At 41.9% G+C, this 22,489-nt stretch overlaps 1 protein-coding gene and 1 pseudogene across 11 annotated transcripts in view; both read left to right on the forward strand.

Annotated features, from left to right (window-relative positions):
* HUWE1 (HECT, UBA and WWE domain containing E3 ubiquitin protein ligase 1) overlaps positions 1-22,489 on the forward strand; it is a 207,481-nt gene that overhangs the window by 53,292 nt on the left and 131,700 nt on the right. For all 11 annotated transcript variants that reach the window (XM_040322927.1, XM_040322930.1, XM_040322933.1 and 8 more), the window contains exons 2-15: positions 2,962-3,090; positions 5,933-6,002; positions 8,694-8,792; positions 9,861-10,067; positions 12,271-12,423; positions 12,512-12,574; positions 14,684-14,761; positions 14,859-14,906; positions 14,990-15,058; positions 16,510-16,609; positions 17,002-17,102; positions 17,237-17,387; positions 19,839-19,966; positions 20,758-20,898. In XM_040322927.1, coding sequence (XP_040178861.1) covers positions 5,958-6,002; positions 8,694-8,792; positions 9,861-10,067; positions 12,271-12,423; positions 12,512-12,574; positions 14,684-14,761; positions 14,859-14,906; positions 14,990-15,058; positions 16,510-16,609; positions 17,002-17,102; positions 17,237-17,387; positions 19,839-19,966; positions 20,758-20,898 — 1,383 coding nt within the window. In that variant the 5' untranslated portion in view covers positions 2,962-3,090; positions 5,933-5,957. The remainder of the gene's footprint in view (positions 1-2,961; positions 3,091-5,932; positions 6,003-8,693; positions 8,793-9,860; positions 10,068-12,270; positions 12,424-12,511; positions 12,575-14,683; positions 14,762-14,858; positions 14,907-14,989; positions 15,059-16,509; positions 16,610-17,001; positions 17,103-17,236; positions 17,388-19,838; positions 19,967-20,757; positions 20,899-22,489) is intronic.
* LOC120913176 lies at positions 3,560-5,562 on the forward strand (annotated as a pseudogene).

Raw genomic sequence — 22,489 nt, forward strand, 5'->3', positions numbered from 1 at the left:
GTGGCCGTTGGTATTACAAGTTAAGCATTACATTATGAAAACCGAACTTCTCCACTTTTTTTTCTTCATATAAAAGAAAAATTCCTAAAGCTTGAATACACATGTATAATGCGCTTTTAAACTGTTCTTAGGTGTGCGTGAAAATACACCTGAAAATCACTCCTAGTTCCTTCCTCTACTTCCCAAATCTAATTTGAAGAAGAATTTTCAGAATACTTACCCTTAGGGATGTCCCGATACTAGTATCGGTACAGATACCGAGCATTTCCCAAGTACTTGTACTCGGGGGGGAATGGTCCGATACTTCACCCGATACCTGGGCAGTCAGGTCGGTGTGTTGGGGTTAGTTACTAGTCTTCTCTGTGATGTCTTCTCCCCCCAGTGCTGTCTTGTTCCCCCCCCCCCCAGTGCCGTCTTGTCCCCTCCCCAATCTGTCATGATGGAGAGCGGAGGTAGGAGCTCCTACCTTTTCCGAATGGACAGAGTCAGTGATTACTGACTCTGTCCATTCACATAACTAAGCATCGTAACTTGTGTTTACGATGCTTCCGTTTATGAATAGAGGAGCTTCCCTCCAGTCATTTCAGCTGAGGCTGCAGAGAAAGGGACTGGGGAATCTGTGAGTCCCTTTCTCTGTCTTAAAGGGGAGATGTCAGAGATCTGATAAGACCCCTGATATCTCTCCAAAGCCCCCCCCCTCCCAACAGAGCTGATTAAATAAATGAAAAAAATAAATTGTAATAAATAAAAAAAATTGTAAATAATCAAAAGAAAAAACAAAACACTGACAATCCACTACCCCCCCCCTTTAAAAAAAAATAATAGTAAAAAATTAAAATTGTGTGTAAAAAAAAAAAGTCACATGACATTTAAAAAAAGGATCGGTATTGGCGAGTACTTGGGGGAAAAAAAAGGATCGGTACTTGTACTCGGTCTCAAAAAAGTGGTATCGGGGCAACCCTACTTGCCAAATTCAAGCTTTTCAAGAGTGTGTGTTTTTGGGGAGTCCCCCCGCACACTCCCTAGCCCTCAGTGATGTATCTCGCTACTAGTGTAGAGCGAGCAGTGCACTTCCGGTCACTTGCTACGTCAATGAGTAATATAATGCCCAAAGGGCTGAATATGTCTGCACACGCTTGTGTGTAGTTCATCTCAGGGGTGAGCAGTAAATGGGGGCGCTATGCTTGCATATAGAGAGAGAATGCAGCCAGCCTTACACAGGAAGCCTGAGAATAGCAGAAAAAAACTTGCATTTGAGAGATGAAACAAAGGGAAAGATGGCGTTCTATTTGTGTTTAGATATATTGCTTTTTTATTAAAAATGTGAATTTGTTGTCACGTTAATCTTAACCATCAGTGGACTGTCTTCAGTGCTTTATACAAAATCAATAATGTTGGGGGTGAGCAGTGTTATCTGCAGCATTAAAGTGGATCACAGTCTATATGCAAGCCCCAGAGATACGCCATAGATAAAAAAAAAAAAAGTTTTTTAAACCACATAAGAGCATAAAGAATGGTTTTACAATTGGGGAAGAAAAAAAAGCTGGAGTTGGTGTTTAAAAACTTCAATACATGGCACTTTCACTCCCTTCCTGCCCAGGTAAATTTTCAGCACTGTCCCACTTTGTGAGACAAAAAAAAAAATCAACATTTTGGTTGGGTACAGTGTTGCATGACCGCGCAATTGTCATTCAAATAGCACTTTATTTTGGTGGAATTTGATCACCACTGGGTTTTTTTTTTTGATGAAAAAAGGCCAACATTTTTGGAAAAAAAATGTTTTTTCTTTGATTCAGTTAAAAAAAATGTTAAGTTTTCTTCATCACTGACTGCTGCTGAGGTTTCACTAATGGGTGCTGCTGGGCTGCCCTGATTGGTGGCTGCACTCGGCCCTGACGAGCATCAATGGTGGGGATAAGTATATTGCAAATACATTTATAAGGCTAGAACAGCTGCGCACCATTGGACAGTCATCTCACACTACCATTAAATAATAACAAAAAAAAAATGGTGCGCTAATTGATCAATTACTGGCTAATAACTTGGCAGTTGAATAAATGGTGAAATGAAACAAAAACTAAACCACACACATGGGTGATATATAGTTCAAGCGCTAAAGTCCTACAAAGTGTTAATATATTCGGACTTTTTCCAACAAGTGTCGTGAAAAAATGATGATCAGTGATATACAATCCACCGCCATCACCTCAAGGTGAATTGACAGCTCACCTCAGGCAAACAACCCCTTGGTCAAATCGCACCTCTGGTTGAAAAATCGCTGTATCCTTGGTCCTCTGTGTTAATCACCAACTGCTCTTCTAGAGCTGCTCAGAGTAGAAAGGAAACATTCAGCTGGAAAATTGCTTGTCTAAATGTGTGTCTATTAAATGTAAGATGCCCACACGCATAGCTGTCATTTTGTACATGCCTATAAAGCTGAGATACCAAGAGCTCACCACCTCATTGGTTTCCACGAGACACTGGAAGGGACTCCTGATAAGTCACTGGTCACGTGACTTCAAGAGACTGGTCACTGGTGGGGCTGCACTGATAATCACTGCACTCATCAGTGCAGATCCCCCTGTCAGCGTGGTTAAAGGGAAGCCAATAACCAGCACTTGGATGATTGGACACAGCTGATCACATGGTAAAGAGCTCACATCATAGGCTCTTCACCATGATTGGAGATGCAGTGTCAAATGCACAATATACCAATCCCCCGCAACTGTGCGACCCTGGGGGGGGGGGGGGGGGGCGGTGTTCACAAGCGGCTTGTTCTGCTGGATGGATCTCCTATGACGTCCAATCAGAACGGTAGAGCCACTGCCTAGCTGTCACTTTGCTGTAGGCTGGGCAGAATGTGGTTAAGGAATTTAATTGTAAGCAGTTAACTTTTTATTTTTATTTTTGTACTTTTGCGCAGCAATGGTGTTAATGAGATTTTTTTTTTCTCTTTTCTAGTTGCATCCTGAGTGCATCGTCCTGCAGAGTCCCTGGTTCCTTGAGTTTTCTGGCCGACACTTGCAGCCTTGCAGCAGTCTTCAATGCAGTTTTCGTCTCCCTTTTCGTGCCCTGCTGGATCCAGCTAGAGTAGGTTTCATTTGGGTTTTACTTCCTACATTGTTGCAGATTAATCTTACAAAAGGCTAATGGTAATTTATAATGGATTGTTATCCATATGCCTAGGGCTGCTTTCGCGCTGATCCATTTTTTTTTTTTTTTTTTTTTGCCTTCCCAAAAGCAGAAAAAGATGTGTGACCATTTAATCCTGTGGAGCTCTTCACACTGGCCAGTTATGTTTTTATAAGTCCTGCGTGCTTCATTTGACAAGTGGTTGACAGATGGAGCAGGGGACAAAGAGGTAGACACGTTTTGCGCAAATGTTGGCACTTGGTCATTAGGTAATGACTAAGCGCTAACATTTGCGTGAAATGCCTCTACCTCTTTGTCCCCTGCTCCATCTGTCGACCACTTGTCAAATGAAGCACGCAGGACTTATAAATGTATAAATTATAAATATGAAGCGTCAAAGGATTTTTGGAAGTGCAGCCACCCGGAATAATTTTTTCATATTATAATAGAAGTGCTAGTTATAAAAATATGAAGTGAAGCTGAGGAGAGAAGTGTGAAGCGGTGTAAACATTATTTGTGGGAATGGAGGATGGGAACACGCAGTAGCAGCAGCGCAGGAGGCGCTTCAGGGGATCCTCCAGAGGACTCCCACAACAGTTCCGGATCTCGCAGTGGACCTCAGGATGATAACGTTGACCTGGCGCAGAGGGCAGGTGTGGCTAGTTCAGGGAGGAGTTCCTGCAAGTGTGCATCTGATACACTCCCTATCTGATTCTGTCCCACGATGACAGTGCTTGGGAGATTGCTACAACCCCCCTGCTGATCCAGCTCCAGACACTGCTTTACTGGATCAGAGCCAGATCAGAACCCAGGTTCTGCTAACTACAGGGAGGTTACAAGCACACACAGAGAAGAATATGACCCGACAACTGTTGGAGAGAGTGCAGGGAAGGTGAGGTTTTCCTCACGGAGAGCAATGTCGTATGACTTCAAATTTTCTGCCAAACAATGTGTCTGCCACAGATTTATACTCCCAAAAGGCATTCTGTGGAGTATATTCTCGAGATGGTTCAATCTTTGTCTGCCTGCCAGGATCAAAATATTCGCCTCTGACTGCCGGTATGGCACCTTCAAGAAGTTCCGGACTGTGAGGGCACGAGATGTTGGATGGAGTGTGCTTGATGTGGCTTTTACTCCAGATGGAGGACACTTCTTACACTCCAGCTGGTCTGACTACATTCATGTCTGCAACATATATGGTGAGCCGGAATCACACACTGCACTGGATCTCTGTCTCTCAGAACGGCGTTTTGCTGTTTTCTCTCTTACTGTGTCTTCTGATGGACCGGAAGTGCTTGGTGGAGCCAACGATGGATGTGTGTACGTGTATGACCGAGAGCAAAACCGTAAAACACTTAAGATTGACTCTCATGAAGATGATGTGAATGCTGTTGCATTTGCCGATGACAGCTGCCACATTCTATATTCTGGAGGAGATGATGCCCTATGTAAAGTTTGGGACCGTCGCACAATGCGCGAAGATGATCCTAAACCAGTGGGGGTGTTAGCTGGACATCAAGATGGGATCACCTACATTGACAGCAAGGGAGATGCACAATATCTCCTCTCCAATTCCAAAGACCAGAGCAATTAAGCTGTGGGATATCAGGCGGTTTTCAGGATCACAGGGACTCGAGGCCTCGCGCAGAGCCGTAACACAGCAGAACTGGGATTACAGGTGGCAGCAGGTTCCCAAAAGAGCTCTCAGGAAGAAACGCCTTACCGGTGACACATCTCTGACTTACCGTGGTCATGGAGTCTTCCACACTTTGATCAGATGTCACTTCTCCCCTGCGTACAATACTGGTCAGCAGTATGTGTACAGTGGGTGTTCCACTGGTCAAGTTGTCATATATGATTTGTTGACTGGTCAGATAGTGAAGAAACTGGCCAACCACAAGGCATGTGTACGGGACGTAAGCTGGCATCCATGTGACACCAGGCTTGTGAGCAGCTCTTGGGATGGCACCATTCGAGTCTGGGAACACCAACAGAGTTTTATGAAGATGACCTTTATGTCAAACCGCTGGACCATGATGGTAGCCCCGCCAGCAGCTCCAGCTCTTGGTAGCCCCCCGGCTTGTCTGATATGATTTTAGAGAATGTAAAGGCCTATGGTTAGAGCATTGAACAATGTGGGGTTTGTGTGTATGTGGTACTGGTTGTATAGGGAACTTGTGTTTCCAGTAACCTGAAAGGACATTTAAATAGGGGATCCTCTTTATAGCAGGGTTCACAAATCTGGTGGTGGGCTACTTGATGGGACACGGCTGCAACACCTGCTGGTGATATGTAGAGAACATATAATACTAAAATTAATATGTTGTGTTCCTGACTTCCATATCTTAATAAACATGTCCAAAATGTTTAAAAAAAAAAAAAAAAAAATACATATGAAGTGTGGTTATACAATATAGAGACTAAAATGGCGATTATGGATTTATTTGTGTATACCGTATTACTATGTGCTTATCTTAAAGTATCCTTGGGGAATGTACCAAGGGGACATGGGTCAGCATGGTACTGTCGCTCTGCTTGTGTGACTCTCTGATAAGACTCTATAAGGGGGGGTTTTATCTGTATTGAATTCAGAGCATACTGTGACTGCCTTGTATGTGTGCTCTCTGTAATTATGTAATGTAATTGCGTAACCAACATGTGTGTGTTATATAAAATTATATATAATTTTATATCTTTTATATCTTTTATTTTTATTTCTTTTAACATACATGTTGAATGCCATCATTTCCAGTTCACTTCAGTTCAAAACATATTTTTTTTTTTCTTCTCTGCTTTCCAGCTGAAGGAATAAAAAAAATCTGAAAATGAAGGTGGACAGGACGAAGCTGAAAAAGACGCCAACAGAGGCAGTGAGTATTTGCATATATGTATATTTATATTTCATTTTATTATTTGGCCTTCCTGTGGTGTGTTTTAAGAGACTGACTACATGTTGGGTACACTTAAAGTGGAGTTCTACCCAAAAATGGAACTTCTGCTTTTCTGGTGTCACATTTGGCACCTTTTTAGGGAAAAGCAGATACTTGTCTAATTACAGGTATTTATTCTCCCACTTCCGGCGATAGTTCACTGCACATTCCACGGCGATCTACGCCATGTTTGGCCCCTCCATCTCCCCCGCTGTCTTCTGGGAGACACACAGGTCCCAGGAGACAGCAGGGACCAGTGAGGGTGCGCATTCGCTGTAGGGAGCCAGGCTGCGAAGCCGTAAGTCTTAACTCCCTGATTACCCTACTGATGATGCCTGCTCCCGGGAGCTGAGGGACAGATCGGCTTTGGGTGAGAACATCGCAGGTACCCTGGACAGGTAAGTGTCCTAATATTAAAAGTCGGCAGCTGCAGTATTTGTAGCTGCTGACTTTAACCGCTTCCCGCTTGGTCAATAGCATATTGACTTCCGGGAAGTGGTTCTGTTATCCTGACTGGACGTCTATTGATGTCCAGCAGGATAACGTGCCGATGCGCAGTGTGTCAGTCTGACACCCTGCATCTCCGATCGTGATAAGAAGCCTCTGTCAGAGGCTTCTTACCACGTGATCGGCTGTGACCAATCACAGCTGATCATCGTGTGAACCAGGAAGTGCCGGGCATTTCTCGGTCCGCGCTGACGGGGGAAAGCCGATCGGGGGCTCTCTGTCTGTCTCTCTCCACACATTGATTATCAGCACAGCCCCCTCAAATGTACAAATCACCTGCAAACAAGTGCCCCAATAATAAACTATGCAAGTGCCAACCACTGCCCAGCAGTAACACCTGTCAGTGCTGCCCATCAGTGCCACCTGTCACAGCCGCCTGTCGGTGCCCATGGTAGCTGCCTGTCGGTGCCCATCAATTCGATATATCAGTGCCCGTTAGTTAAGGGGAAAACAAAATTTGATGACAAATTAAAAAAAAAATCAAATGTTGGTCTTCAAATACCACCAAAAAAAAAAAAACTTTGTGGGAAGAACATTATAAAAAATTAGTTTGGGTACAACATTGTATGACAGAATTCTTTTTTTTCTTTTTTTTTTTTTTTTTTTTTTTTTTTTTTTGCGGAATTCCGTTTTAAGCCCTGCTACCTACCATACTAGGGACCTGTGTTGATGGGTCAAATAGGTCTTTGCATTTTCAACCATGGAAATGCAAAATGGCTTGAAGCAGGTCAAAAGAAAATCATATGCAACTAAATGATTTCTGAATATTGGAAGCATGTTCAACTGATGCCATCAACACAGGCACTAAACTGAATATATTAAAGCGGTGTTCCACCCAAAAGTGGAACTTCTGCTTTTCTGATCCCCCCCGCAGTGCCACATTGGGCACCTTTCAGGGGGGAGAGGATACCTGCCTTTCACAGGTATCCTGTCCCCACTTTTGGGAGCCTGGGCCGCTGCCCTTGACGTCACCACTTGGCTTCCCCTGCCGCCAGGCCAATGGGAGAGGGAAGCGCAGCCTTGCACATGCTCAGTAGGGTTCCCAACGTGAATCCGTAAGGCTACACTGCCGTGTTCCCTTACCCACAATGGCAACGGCAGCACCGACAGCTGATGAAAACATCAGCTGTGGGTGCCAACGTTGCTGGAGCTCAGGACGGGTAAGTGTCCTATATTTTTTTTTTTTTTTTTTTTTTTAAGTCGGCAGCTGCAGTATGTGCAGCTGCTGGCTTTTGATTTTTACAGCGGTAGGCGGACCTCCATTTTTCAATGCGCAGCACACCATGTAGTGCAATGTGGCAGACATACACTATGCTGCAAAACTTCATTGTTGTACTGTAGTGTAAATTCTAACTTTGCTTGCCTCACTACTACCTGGCTGTCAGTGGCCATCACAGTTCTTATACTAATGGGTCCTACATATTCTAATATTCCACTAGAGTAAACTGTAGCATATTTAGCTTTGTAGGTGCATGTTCTAAGGCTGTCCCTATTTTTTCTTCTATTGAGAGATGCCATTGTGGAGTAAGCCTGTGCATTTTAGGTGCAATAACACTACATAAAGAGTTTCTGTCACAAGGGATGATTACATTCCTTGTTACAGCAATAAAAGTGATATAAATAAAATAACAGTGTAAAAATAAAGATAAAGATTCAATCTATAGAATATCGGCACCGGAAAATCTGAATCGACCCTGAAAAAACTGGTCGACCCCTAGTTAATAATTTCTAAGACGATTGCATTTCCGTGTACTGTGGGACCAGATATAGTAAATGCAGGCTCCTGGCTTTAATACTTTAACCCCTTCTGTGATCAAAGGTGATCCCCCCATCCCACCGGCCATAGCAGCTTCCATATATTTAACATAAGTCTGTTGAAAGCTTTCATCTGAAAGGTAAAATTGGTTTTACACTCATTTGCTGGGGACACAACATTATGTGCTCTCGTAAGGGAAGGTTTGGCTGCTAACAAGTCTTCCCTAACCACCTCCCCCCCTCAGGATGGAATTTTGCTAGCAGCACTGCAGTAATCTGATACCCCGTGAAATAAAGCTTTAATCTAATTATTTTCCTTTTATTGTATACTGTTCTTATATTTTTTTCTTGTATCTATTTTCCCTACAGCCTGCAGATTGCAGGTCTCTGATTGACAAGTTGAAAGTTTGCACAGATGAGCAACTTCTGCTCGAGCTACAGCAGATCAAAACATGGAATATTGGAAAGGTATGTGATCAATCAGTATTCATTTTTAAATGGTGATATATCTTATGACTTGTTAAGAATTGCTTTAAAGTGATTGAAAAGTTTAAAATCGTATTTCTCTTCCGTTCATGGACGGACACAGCAGCAATTAACCTTGGGTATTATCCTTCCTTTTAGGAGATTGACTAGGCAGAAAAAACATGTTAAGTGTTAAACACTTCACACAGTACCTCCCAGGGGGCGATTCCCCCAGGTACACCCCCCCACTCTCTGCTCTGCAGCCCCAGTTTTTTTCTGCCTAGCAAGGAGAAGACATGGCTCCTCTGGGCCCATGTGCTCTGGGGATTTTTCTTTTGCTATTTTCTTGCTTTTCTTTTTGTTTTCCTGCTTTTTTGTATCCTGAGATCTTCAATCAACTGCCGACTGGGTGACAGGCTGGATCCTCCATCCTTGTAGTCCTCCCCAAGTTCGGCCATGGAGTGTGTGCCGGCATTTAGCTACGCGCTGGGCCGTCCACGACATATTCCGTTGCTCCAGGGGTGGCCGGTGAGCTATACGCTCCAGGGCACTCATATGACCGGGGTCTGTGTCAGTGTGCCGGGCCGACGGCCATTCCGTAAGCGGATGTTGGGTCTGTCTGGGATGCCTCCAGCCGGTGGTCGCAGGATGGGTAAGTAGCAGCCACCTTGCTTTTCCAGGGTGGTGAGGCTGGTGCATTCCTGGGGAGGTCGATTGGGGGTTCGCCCTGCTTTACAACCAGAGATCCACGGTCCTGCTCAGTTACTAGGCAATCGAGGATGCCCGGCGGCCGCCGGGCACGTGCATCGTGTTCCCAGTAACGAGGCGGGTGCGCGTGCCCCCTAGTGGCTCTAAAAGACGAGGACGTCATATGACGTCCTGTCAGAACAATAGAGCTATCATGCCGCCGTAAATCGATTGCGGCCGGCAGTGTAGTGGTTAATGTGCAACTTCCTTACTTTTTGTAAAATGTAATAACATGTTTCAATAAAAATAAATCTGTTTAAAAAAACACAATAGACTCAAATAAGTTCTTTACTGACTTTTTCATGAATTTCTGTTTATTTGTAGTGTGAGCTCTATCACTGGGTGGACCTGTTGGATCGCTTTGATGGGATCCTCGCAGATGCTGGGCAGACTGTGGAGAATATGTCTTGGATGCTGGTGTGTGACAGACCTGAGAAGGAGCAACTTAAAGCACTTCTGCTGGCGGTTCTCAACTTCACTGCTCTGCTTATCGAATACAGCTTCTCTCGGCATCTCTATAGCTCCATTGAGGTATGTGTTCGTTGTATAGAGTTTCCCAAAAGACTTTCCTAAGTCTTTGGATGTTTAGCTTGGCAAAACAGTTGGAGCAATACGTATGTAGTATATGTTCAGTCTGTGTTATCCAATACATGTATAGATATACCATAAATTATGGAACTCGCATGTTTTCTGCATCATGTGTCGCTTTCAATCAATTTTTATCACTCACAGGTCAGTTGGCACTCTACTTTGCTGTGACTACTGAGAAATCTTTTTCATGCAGCGACATCTTAAACGGAATACTTGTAGTGTCTGATATTGAGGCATGAGAATATCTCTGCCAGCTGACTAGATTGACTTCTGAATGGTCATTTTCTCCATTTAATAGAATTGCTAATAAGCAAAGATTTTGTAGCTTATGTGCCTTGTATGATAATTCAACCTTTCTCTTTTTATACAGAGAAAGGAAGGGATGGAAGCAGATTTCTGTCTAGTGTTCTAGTTAAGGGGATTTCCAATCTCTCCTTTTTTGGCAAATGCAACCCGGACAGAAAGAATAAAAATGTCAAGGGGTTCACAGACAAAATTGTGAAATTTTTTCTAAACGTTCCCACTCTGGTTGAGGATGTATTTTTATGGCTTCCTTTTTATAGAAGGTACCAAAAGCTGCCAGTTTAATTTCCCTGCAGCACCAATTTGCCACCGGAGCCCCAAGAAATATAATTGGTACTTCTGGTTGCTGTTGCATGCATAACACCAATGAAGTGGCTCCATAACGTTGCCCTGTGCTAGGTTTTAATGTGGTCAGATTTAGCATTTTAATGTGTTTTCTACAAAATCTGTTGCTTTTATGGTATGGGCAGAAAGGGAAATATCTCACGAATTATTGCAGCACACCATCTACCTCTCCTGGGACTTTCTACAACCTCTATGCAACCCAGCCAGTGTTTCTAGTGACAGTCGTTAAAGCGGTATTCAACCCAAAATGTAATAAATTGCAATCATTGGATCTAGTGTTTTTTTATTTTAGGATCCCCCCCCCCCCCCCCCCTTGATGATCTGGCCAGTAATGCACCTCCTGTATTGCACAAACTGCACTCAGGATAGGTGAGAACAGGTGGCAATAGGATTTTAAGTCTGGGGGAAGGCCAGAGTTGGAAGTACTAGCAGATTTAAACATAGAAACAAATTGAAGCTTAACTTCAGCTAATACTTTTTAATCTGTTAAAGCAAACCGTTTCTTTTTTTTAATTATTTTTGTAGAAACAGGTTTTACATAAAAGCTGATCACCCGTCATTGTGTGGTCTATTTCATTCCTGTAACTGAGAGGGGCTTTGCTAGTGAAAAACTGATTAATGGCTGGATCACCAGATGAAAATAGAAGGAAGCCTAAAAAAGAAGCTAATGCCAATCACATCTAATTATAAGCTGCAATATGTTTTGCTTTTGGATTTGAAGTGATTATAAAGTAATGTGTTTTATATAAAAAGATAACAACCCTGTCATGCTTGCGTGCCCTGTGCAGTGGATTTGCACAGAGGAGCCCAGATTCTCCTCTTCTCGGGTCCCTAGTCTGTGCTCCTATGGCACTGCTGCTGTGTTTTAGCCATTCAGGAGGGAGAGTCTCGGATGGTCGATGCACACGTGGACATTGCTGGACAGAGATGAAGCTCAGGTAAGTATGAGGGGGGCTGCTGCACACAGAAGGCTTTTTATCTTCATGCATAGAATGCATGAAGATTTAAAAAAAAAAAAAAAAACTGACGTTGCAACCGCTTTAATACTGCTCTAACGCCTTCCTTCATCCTTATACATGAAAGGAGGAACTGATTATTGTCCAGATTTCTCAATGACCCAGAGTGTGTAAGGAGTGCTTCCATCATTTTAAGTGTGGAATAAATGAAGGCCAGAGCACAACAAGAACCAGTATTTTCTATATATGGCAGCTAATTTATACATTCATTTCCCCTTCACGTTGCTCTGAAGTAGCATTGTGACAACCTCAAAACTGTTCCTAAACTTTTTTGATTGTAAATTTGTTGCAACCCCTTGCAAAACTGTCTTTTGCAGGTTCAAAGGGCACAAAAACTGAAATTTTTGGTGCATGAAAGACCTCAATTGCAGAAAAATGCTTGTTTTTCCAGTTAGTGATACATTTTTACAAAGTTATAAAGGCTGACAGAAAATGTGTTAAATGTACTGACACGGTTTTTTGTTTTTTTTTGTCCTCAGCACTTAACAACATTGCTCGCCTCTTCTGACATGCAAGTGGTACTAGCTGTGCTAAACCTTCTCTATGTCTTCAGTAAAAGATCTAATTATATCACACGTTTGGCTTCCGAGAAGAGAACGCCGTTGTTATCGCGACTCCAGCATCTAGCTGAGGTGAGCTCCTTGTAACACATTTTCACATAGCTTTAATGTATGTAGAGGGGAAAAAAAAGTTGATTACTTGTTGTTCATCTTGTTTCAGAGCTGGGGAGGGAAGGAAAACGGCTTTGGTCTTGCAGAATGCTGCAAAGACATGCAGATGTCGGTAAGATCATTAATGCAAATTCTGTAGTGTTTACATTTCAAGCTGGTTTATCTGAAAAGTATGTGTCAAGGAGAATTAAAACATACTGGAGGAAAAAGTGATTGCTTTCTATGGCTATCCACCACACCATTTAGTGTCTGTAATATGTGAACCACATAATAGCCATAATAACTGGAAAAAATATAAAGCCTACTTCATTAATGCTGTATATGCAGATCAATAATAATTTGTCCAGAAGTTAAATGTAAAACAGTGATTTTTTTTATTTGTGTTGCCATTTGCATTGCCTTTTGTCTATAAACATAAGTGTTGTAGAGGTGTGTTTTAAAAATGCCCAAGTATGGGGAGAGTTCAGAAAACCAAAATTGTATAGTTTTCTAGTTCTTCTGTCTGCTTTAGGTTTGCGTTCAAGGACAATCTCACCTTTTTGGTGAATTTTAACTTTTTTTAAATATTTACTAATGCCAAGTGTAGGCAGCCTTGCCTGCTCTAACATTTGCCTTTTGCTGTTCATGCAATCTCTTTGCCATCGTTGTTCCATCTGCCTCCTCGTAATACTTCATGCATTGATTCTATAAGTAAATTGTACACGGAGCTACCACTGGAGGCTGATATGGATACCGGTTCATCCTTAAGAATAAGGTACAGCGCTAAAATTGATATTACAAAAACTCCAATAAAGAGTTAAAGATAAATGACATGCACATATCAAAGCAATGGTATATGAATAACAATACTTAGGGAGAAAACATGTGCATAATTACAATAAAGTGACTGTAAAATGATAGAAACATAAGTGAGTGAATATATCAATCTAATATAGTGAGTCGCAATAATCACAAATGAATGTGCATAGATAAATGGATACTGGAACTTCTTTCTTTGGATAAGCCAAACTTTGTGGAAAAACAAGAAAGCAAACTTCCTTCCACCAAGGGGAACACTCAAGTGCGGATAATGCAGTCTTCTTGCTATCAGATGTGACCACAATCACGGCGGTCAGTAAAAGCACAGGGTATTAAAGTCTCCCTAAAGACTCGTAAGACTCGTAACTGAAGCTGGTTATGAACTGTTGATCAGGCACTCAATGATATCTCAGGGAAATGAAAACGGAGAACTCCATAGTGTATACTGCGATAAACGATTTAATAAAAAATTGGTATTGCACTTACAAATAGATGGTAGATATGTGCAGTGTATGAAATACAAGTGCGGTATCTCGCGGCGTCTCCTCCAGGTCAGAGCAGCCAATCCCAGACGACGTCCACTAGTGACGAAACGCGAAGGGTATGGCTTGCATTCCAGATGACATTACGCTTCTCCATACGGAGACCCAGTGAAACGGCAGACATACTGAGCGAAGGTGACCTGGAGGAGACGCCGCAAGATACCGCACTTGTATTTCATACACTGCGCATATCTACCATCTATTTGTAAGTGCAATACCACTTTTTTATTAAATAGTTTATTGCAGTATACACTATGGAGTTCTCTCTATTTTAATTTCCCTGAGATATCATTGAGTGTCTGATCAACAGTTCATAACCAGCTTCAGTTACGAGTCTTTAGGGAGACTTTAATACCCTGGGCTTTTACTGACCGCCGTGATTGTGGTCACATCTGATGGCAAGGAGACTGCATCATCCGCACTAGGGTGTTCCCCTTGGTGGAAGGAAGTTTGCTTTCTTGTTTTTACACAAAGTTTGGCTTATCCAAAGAAAAGTTCCAGGATCCATTTATCTATGCACATTTATTTGTGATTATTGCGACTCACTATATTAGATTGATATATTCACTCATGTTTCTATCATTTTACATTCACTTTATTGCAATTATGCACATGTTTTCTCCCTAAGTATTGTTATTCATATACCATTGCTTTGATATATGCATGTCATTTATCTTTAACTCTTAATTTGAGTTTTTGTAATTTTAGTGCTGTACCTTATATTATAACGCGTTGTTCATTTTTGTATCCACATTTTTTTGATACTGGCAGCTATTCTTTAAATCACTTTGTATGGTTTAGCGCAGTGTTTTTTATAATTCAGCCACACATGTTCTAGGTTTTTATTTTTGTTTAATCCTTTTATTCATGTATTTCTATAGAAATATCCCCCCAGCGCCACCACTCTACATTTTGAATTTTATGCAGAACCCGGCTCCGAAGTGAAAGTTGAAAAAAGGGTGAGTCTCTGGTTCTCTAGATTTTGCTTTCTTTGGTGTATAGCTGGTTTGGCAAATGAAAAATATGAGGATGATAATTTTTTTTATTTTCTTTCAGACGTCCAGTAACACACTACATTATATACACATAGAAGAGCTTGATAAGGTAACAAACCAGAACCTTGTGTAGCTTCTGTCAAGAGACTACAATTGTAATACCCGATATTAATGAGTGGTTTTGCTTTCTAGATTTCTGAAAGTCCCTCGGAGATCATGGAGTCCCTCACTAAATTACACAGCATTCCGAAGGACAAACAGGTAGAATATTGTTTCATCCTTTTTTTAATGGTAGTATGACAGACAAGTTGTATCATTCTTTCTACCTGCCTGGTGGCGTTTAAATTTCAACAAATTTGGTTTCTGTAAACCAGGGGTTGGCAACCCGGGGCCCTCCCAGCTGTTTCAGAACTAAAAGTCCCATCATGCCTCTGGGAGTAAGTGTAACTGCCAGCTTTGCAATGCCTCATGGGAAATGTAGTTCCACAACAGCTGGAGGGCCCTAGGTTGCCTACCCCTGTTGTAAACTCAGAATCAAACATGGGAATAAAAGTCTCTTCCCGGGGCCACATAGCTTGTGTAAGATAGATATAGAAAAAAGACAGATCTAATGCTACCCATGACATGCCTCCATCCCTATACAATACAAAAAAGAGAAAGTAGCCCATGGGACTTTAAATGAGGCAAGTATGGGGGCCAACAAAGTAGAGTAAAACATAATAACATGGTTTATTGTAATGTAAGTATTGCATAACATTTAAGCCAAACTTAACATGACAAATTGGTTGAAAACATTCACATGGGTTGTTGATAGACTGGTAAAGTATACAAGCATTAAAGAACTTGGCGCGTTTCGCAGGCCACTGCCCCCTTCTTCAGGAGTATAACTTTATATGCAATGTTTTTAGAAAAACAAATCAATTAAAGGCATCTGTCACATATTTTATCTTTCTGCAAATAGAGGCTCAAATGGAGCCCCATACTTGCAGATGGACGATGCCGAGGCTCCAAGAAGTGATTCCCCCAGGGGGCAGTCACGTAATGCATTCGGCCCGGGAGCTGAATATGTGAGGCCAACAATAGATGGCTAACCCTATTGATTTTTCAGATTGACGCCAAGTTGCACTTCTTGGAGAGGAAAACTAATGTCTGTGATTATTCCTTGAACAGGCACTAGCTTTGCTTGGCACTGGGGATTGCGAACTTAAAGGAGAAGTATAGCCAAAGCGATTTTTCTCTAATGGGTCACAGAAGTACAGTTAATTCTGCACTCCTGTGACTTATTTTAAGCCTTCAGAGGGCTGAAGCCTGCTGTCAGCTGATGTCGACCGTGCTGGTACAGGCTCTAAAAAGATCCCGGCCACATGATCAGGATCCACCCAGAACCCTGTACCCGGAAGCTGTCTCAGCCAGCCGTTTCAGTGAGCGTGGGAGGGGCAGAGCTAAGAGCCGGAGACTGACAGTCCCTGGCTTTCTGCTAATAGAATGGTGAGAACTGCGCGATCAGCGGTCTTTGGTCCCTCTGTTCTCTGTGCAGAGCCGACAGGAGACAGATGCAGCATCAGATTAATGCTGCATCCACCTTGGTGAGTATACATTTTTTTTACATTTCTTTTTTTTTCCCCTCTAAATTCCAAATGTCTTAAGCATAGTTCTGATTGTTTTGAGAATGTTCGTTTTGTGTAATTTAATTTTATTCCTTTACTGTGTAGATGCTTTTATTCACCCACATACGACTGGCACATGGTTTTTCTAATCACAAGAAGAGATTACAAGCAGTACAAGCAAGACTACATGCTATTTCTATACTAGGTATTTACCATTTGTCTTTCTATTCAGTTATGCATTAGTCCTCCAAAATATCTTTTTGTGGAATTAAGTATTCTTATAATTATATCTACTATATTTTTAAAGCCCAACTCTTTTTTTTGTTTTCCGTCTTAATGCGGTCTATGCAATAAGATAAAAAGCCTTCGTGTGTAGCAGCTCCCCTAATACTTACCTGAGCCCAATATCTGTCCAGCGATGTCCATGAGTGTCTCCGCCGTCCGAGCCATTGGTTCCCGCTGCTGTCAGTCAGCTATTCAGGAGAGAGGTGGCAGGGCCGGGCCACAGCTTAAAACCTATTGTGAAGCCTTTTGAAAGCATACTGGTACACATCTGTTAAGGTGTAGTCCAAGACTTAAACTTTTTTTTCCTTGCAGTTTATTCCAATGCATTGCAAGAATCGGCAAACAGTATCCTCTACAATGGGTTAATAGAGGAATTGGTGGATGTGTTACAGATAACAGACAAGCAGCTAATGGTATGATATTCTTTCCAAGCTTCTGGTTTAATACGTTTGGCAGTGTGTGTTTCCAATTATTATATTCCTGAAAATATATGTGCATTGCTTATTTGTGTACAGCTTTTAATAAGGTTTTTTTTTTTTTTGTGTAGGATATAAAAGCTGCATCTCTAAGAACACTGACCTCTATAGTACACCTGGAAAGAACACCCAAACTAAGCAGCATCATAGATTGCACTGGAACTGCCTCTTACCATGGCTTCCTGCCTGTTCTAGTTCGAAACTGCATTCAAGCTATGATAGGTGAGATTTTATACTTTTATTTTAAACTTTAGTGGAATACTGGCTTTAAAGGAATTCGTTTGTTGACAAATGTTACCAGTTGACCTTCACCCACTGTGTGGAATGCGCAAAAAAAACCACATGTTTTTGTAAACGTAGGTTGCTTTAAGCCTTCCAGCATACCGAAGAGGTTGTAATTTTTTTTTTTTTTTTTTTTCAATCAAAAGTGTTTATTATAAAGAAGCAAAAGGGCACAGACATTACAAATAAGTAGCCAAAAGAAAAGGCCATATACAACACATTGATAGTTGTACAAAAACAAGGAGCATAATACAATCTCAATATTGTTACTGAAATAGGTACCATGTACAGCTTCCATCTCGCCCTCCGTTATATCTTCCAAAAGATGGTAAATATTTAATTTGGTGATTATGGTTTGTATTTGTAAAATTGTAACTTTAAAGGGGAGTTCCAGCCTTTTTTTTTTTTTATGTTTATTAAAAGTCAGCAGCTACAAATAGTGTACCTGCTGGCTTTTAATAAACAGACACTTGCCTGTTCCTTGTCCAGCGCCACGCCGCCCGGAGCTTCGCTCGTCTCCACCCCCTTCTCCGCCGGCGCCTCCATTGTAACTGTGGGCACCCGGCCGTGACAGCTTTCGGCTTCACGGCCGGGCACTCGCGCATGCGTGAACGGCGCATCGCTCCCTGAGTTGACCGTGATCGTCTGGGACCTGTCACGTGTCCCAGGCGATCGTCTGGGACCGGTCACGTGCCCCAGACGATCGCCTACAGGGAGGGGCCACCAAAAGGCGATATGACATATCGACTAAGTGGTCCCTGAGCGCAAGGAGGAAGTGGGGCAGGAAGTTCCACTCCTACTAAAGTCCCCCCCCCCCCCCCCCCAAAAAAAAAAATTGCATCCCAAATGTGGCATGTAAGGGGGCGAGGAGTGGATTAAGCAGAAGTTCCACTTTTAGGTGGAACTCCGCTTTAAAGAATCACCACTGAATGTTTTGTTTTTTGCTAGCTGCTATTTTATTTATCATCTGTTATCATTTATCTGTCTGCAGCCTCATTTAAAGTCCCAAAATTTTCCTTTTTCAAATATTGAACCAGGGATGGAGGTGCACTACATATGTGCCTCATTTAAAGTCCCAAACTCCCCCCCTCCTTTGCTTTTATTTATCATATGTCAGATATGATGGGAGTTGCTGAGGTAAAAAAGGTTGCAGGATATATCTTGGACTTCAAAGATGGGCAGGAACAGGGTTTGGGAGTGTTTTTTTAGGAGTTCTTGGTCTAGGTGTATCCAAAACAAGGACATGGGCTTACTTGGTCCAACTGTGACTAGGTCACTTCTTGGTGTACTGGTCCTTTTTCATGTAATGGTTGGACAGAAAAATTGTCTATTGATTTTTACTATGTTACGTTACTAATGTTGGTGGTACTGACATCGTTTTGAGGGTTTGGTCATATCTTTGTTGAGCACTTTTGGTATCATTTTTTTTTTCTTTTTTATATTTGTGTCCAGAAGAAAGTGTTTGCTAGCAGAATATTGTGAGCTTATAAGTTGATGAGGCTTAAGTGCAATCTGAAAGCGAAGCTCCACTCAAAAGGGGTTTGGGGTGGGTGGCGAGAACAGGTACCTAGTTTTGACAGGTACTTGCTCCCACTAGGCAGCTCAAGCGGAAGTCCTCCTCTTGTAGCTGCTGACTTTTAATAAACACAAAAATGAGTGGAACTCGGCTTTTAAGAGGCAGTAAATGGGAATGTTGACCCACCACCCTTGGGGTCCCTATTACATGAGCATCATTTATTTAGTCACTTTTTTTAAAAACTGATTCAATTTACATCAGTTTATATCAGTTTGCTAATGTAGTTTATTCAGTTAACAGCAGTTTGCACTTCAGTTTACATCAGTCTACATATTTTTTTTTATTTGTTGTAGAGACCAATCGGAGGCAACAAAGATATAAAACAATGTTTCATGCCTATAAAAAAACGGACATAAGTGAAACGGATGTAAACCCTTTTTCATTAATTCTGTTTCAACAGATTTGGACATTGGCTGTTCTGTTTTTTTATTAACTAATCTGAACGGACATGGATGTAGGCAGATTGAAATGGATGATCATCTGTTTATATCTGCCCACTTATAGACCTACATTGTGGTTCAGTCTGAATCCGTGTGAAAAACTGACAGACTGAACGCCTGTGTAAAATGGGCCTTTAGTGCTTTGCTAGAAAGGCAGGGTCTTCAATTCAGCATCTACTATGTCTAAGTGGTACATGTTTTGTCCTGCATATGACTTTACATTTGTGAAAATTGTGCTTTAAAATGGCCAACAGTGTAATGAACTATTGATGGCTGTTGGTATATATTGTTTGTATACATTTTCAGCTTTGGGTAAATGTATGGTTTGAATCTGCACAATATTCATTCTGCCTGTGTGACTTTTTGTTTTTGCAGACCCTACCATGGAGCCATATCCTCACCAATTTGCCACAGCTCTCTTTTCCTTCTTGTATCATCTAGCCAGTTATGATGCTGGTGGGGAGGCATTGGTTTCCTGTGGCATGATGGAAGCACTTTTAAAGGTACTTATCTTTAACTTTACCTACATGTTAAAAAAAATAAGACACTACTTACAAAGTTTTGGTGTGTTCTTTAGCCCCTTTATGTGTCGGCATACTCCCTTTTTTTTTTTTTCCACTTAAATATTTGTTTAGGACCTATATAAGGTCCTTATTTGGTACACTTTCGTAAAAGAAAAAATACCTACTGACATTTCAATAAACAAGGCATGAATACCCAGGGTGACGGGGTTACAAAGCAACAAGATAAGGAACACAAACTATTTTTGGAGGCTTCCTTCCGTTGTGTGATTACTAGGTCGTCTCTGAAATCTCTTGTTTTGGGTACCACACTGGTTCCTATTCGTTAGTGACAGTTGGGATCGCAATTCATTAGCCACACGTTGTCAGCTGATAATGCTAAAACAAAGGGAAGGAGGTACTTCCATAGTATGGGGTAATGTTTTGTTAACAGATTGCAGGTGTAAAGGGATTAATAAAGGTGCTCTTGATCTTCAAGATGGTTGCTATACACCTACCACACCAATATTTTTTGGGGATAATCTTGTCTTCAAAGAGCTTATGCTAGTTTATTTTTATTTTTTTAGAGGGGTTAAAGTGGGATCAGGAGGGAAAAAGTCTCTAAAATTGCCTTTATGTAATGTATAGTATCCAAGTGCTTGAATTTTGTTTTTTTTAAATAGAAATTTTCGTTTCCTTTGTCACCATGGCAGCAACTTGCGGCCAATATGCTGGTAGTTTCTGTGTTGCTAAGAACTCTATATACTTTTGTCTTTTGGATTCATGTTTCTTAGGTGATAAAGTTTCTAGGAGACGAACAGGACCAGATCACATTTGTGACGCGTGCTGTCAGGGTTGTGGACCTCATTACCAACCTTGATATGGCAGCCTTTCAGTCTCACAGCGGGCTGACTATATTTATTTACCGTTTGGAGGTAAGAACTGTCACCAGGCCAGTTTTATTTTAATTTGGACTTTGCAACAGCCATATTTTGTTTAGTGGATAAGTAGAAAATATTTCCTTTTTATAGGTTGTTCTGCTAGAAATTGTGTAATCTTTTTTGCAGCTGTACATAACACAAAGCACTGGCCATTTTCAATTTTTAGCTTCAACTGAGGTACGCAGGAGTTTTTTTTTTTTATGGGGTTATACCGCCAAATACAGGAGGTTGGGACACTGCCAATCGGATACAAAGGACACTCCAGCGGTTATGGGTGACATCGGCCCAGATTTCCCATTGGTTCTGAGATGGTACTTTCTGGGGGATACTAGATTAACATCCTGCAGTTGCTCCAAGCTCACCTTGGCACCATCTCTGGCAAAGTTTACCTCTGATCCTTGTTTGCTTTTTGAGGGACTGCATCTCTTCGGACCTGCTCTTGACATTGTCATTAGCAACACCACTGGTGACCAGGCCAGACTCCTGGCTCAATGCAGAAGGTTTGTGGAAGTAGCTAAGGATTTCCACACTGCTCTTCCTTCTATTCCTGAAGATGTGCTTGATTTATCCAGCTGCGTTTCTCGATACTGCGCCTTCCCAACGTTTGGATAATTGGCTCACCCTCTGAAGCGATCATGCTAAACCCCCTAACATTTTCTTGTTCAGATGTCCATCAGTCTTCTGATATGATGGCTTCTTCTCTTGTTAAAGCTTCCCTCTCCCTGGAATACTCCCCCCCTCAACATGAATTTGCCTCTGACAGAAATTCCACACTTGGACTTGCATCGCCCCTTTTTTAAAGGGTAGTTTCCTATGATTTGGTGCCTTGGTGATTTTTGCTACCAATCAATCCCATTGATCTACTGATAAAGCTCCTAATCCACAATCGGGCGTAAGGATGTGCACGGGCGTGTTCACAAGCCGCATGTGCAGAGCCAGCCAAGAAGTCGGCACAGCACTAATCACAGGCAGTGAGACGTTTCCCAATCTCTGCAGCAACGCATCAGGACAATGTCTCACTGCCTTTTAATAGCTCCGTGCAGTGCTGACTTCCTGGCGGGCTCTGCACATGTGGCTTGCGAACACAGCTGAGCTCATCCTTAATCAAGCGTATACACCCAGCTGGGTCGCTGAGATTTGGGGGGTGTTCTTTGGGATGTTATGTCGTAAGAGCTCTCTACTTTTCTATGTTACTACAAGATTAGTTGTCTAAGTCAGTGGTTCTCCACCTCAGTCATTTAATATCCCCAACAGGCTTTGTTTTGGGCATTTCTCTTAGAAAATATGGCTGTCTAAAATACAAAGCCATGGAGTATGATTTAAAGCACCTGTGCAAGATAAAGCTAAACCTGCCAACATGGCCTGTTGTGGATACTTGAGGACTGAGGTTGAGAATCACCTGTCTAAGTAACCTTTTACTCATATTGGAACTTGTTCATCAGCTGCTAGGGTTGAGCAGTACAAGGCTTGGACTTTCTCCCTTATTTGGACCAGCTAGTCTTTTTTATTTTGGAATTTATGTTGTCCAAGCTTCCCATAAACGTTTGTTTTTTGCTGGGTCTGTGCCTACCAATTTTTTTTCCTT

Source organism: Rana temporaria, chromosome 9 (assembly GCF_905171775.1).
Source record: "Rana temporaria chromosome 9, aRanTem1.1, whole genome shotgun sequence".
NCBI lineage: Eukaryota > Metazoa > Chordata > Amphibia > Anura > Ranidae > Rana > Rana temporaria.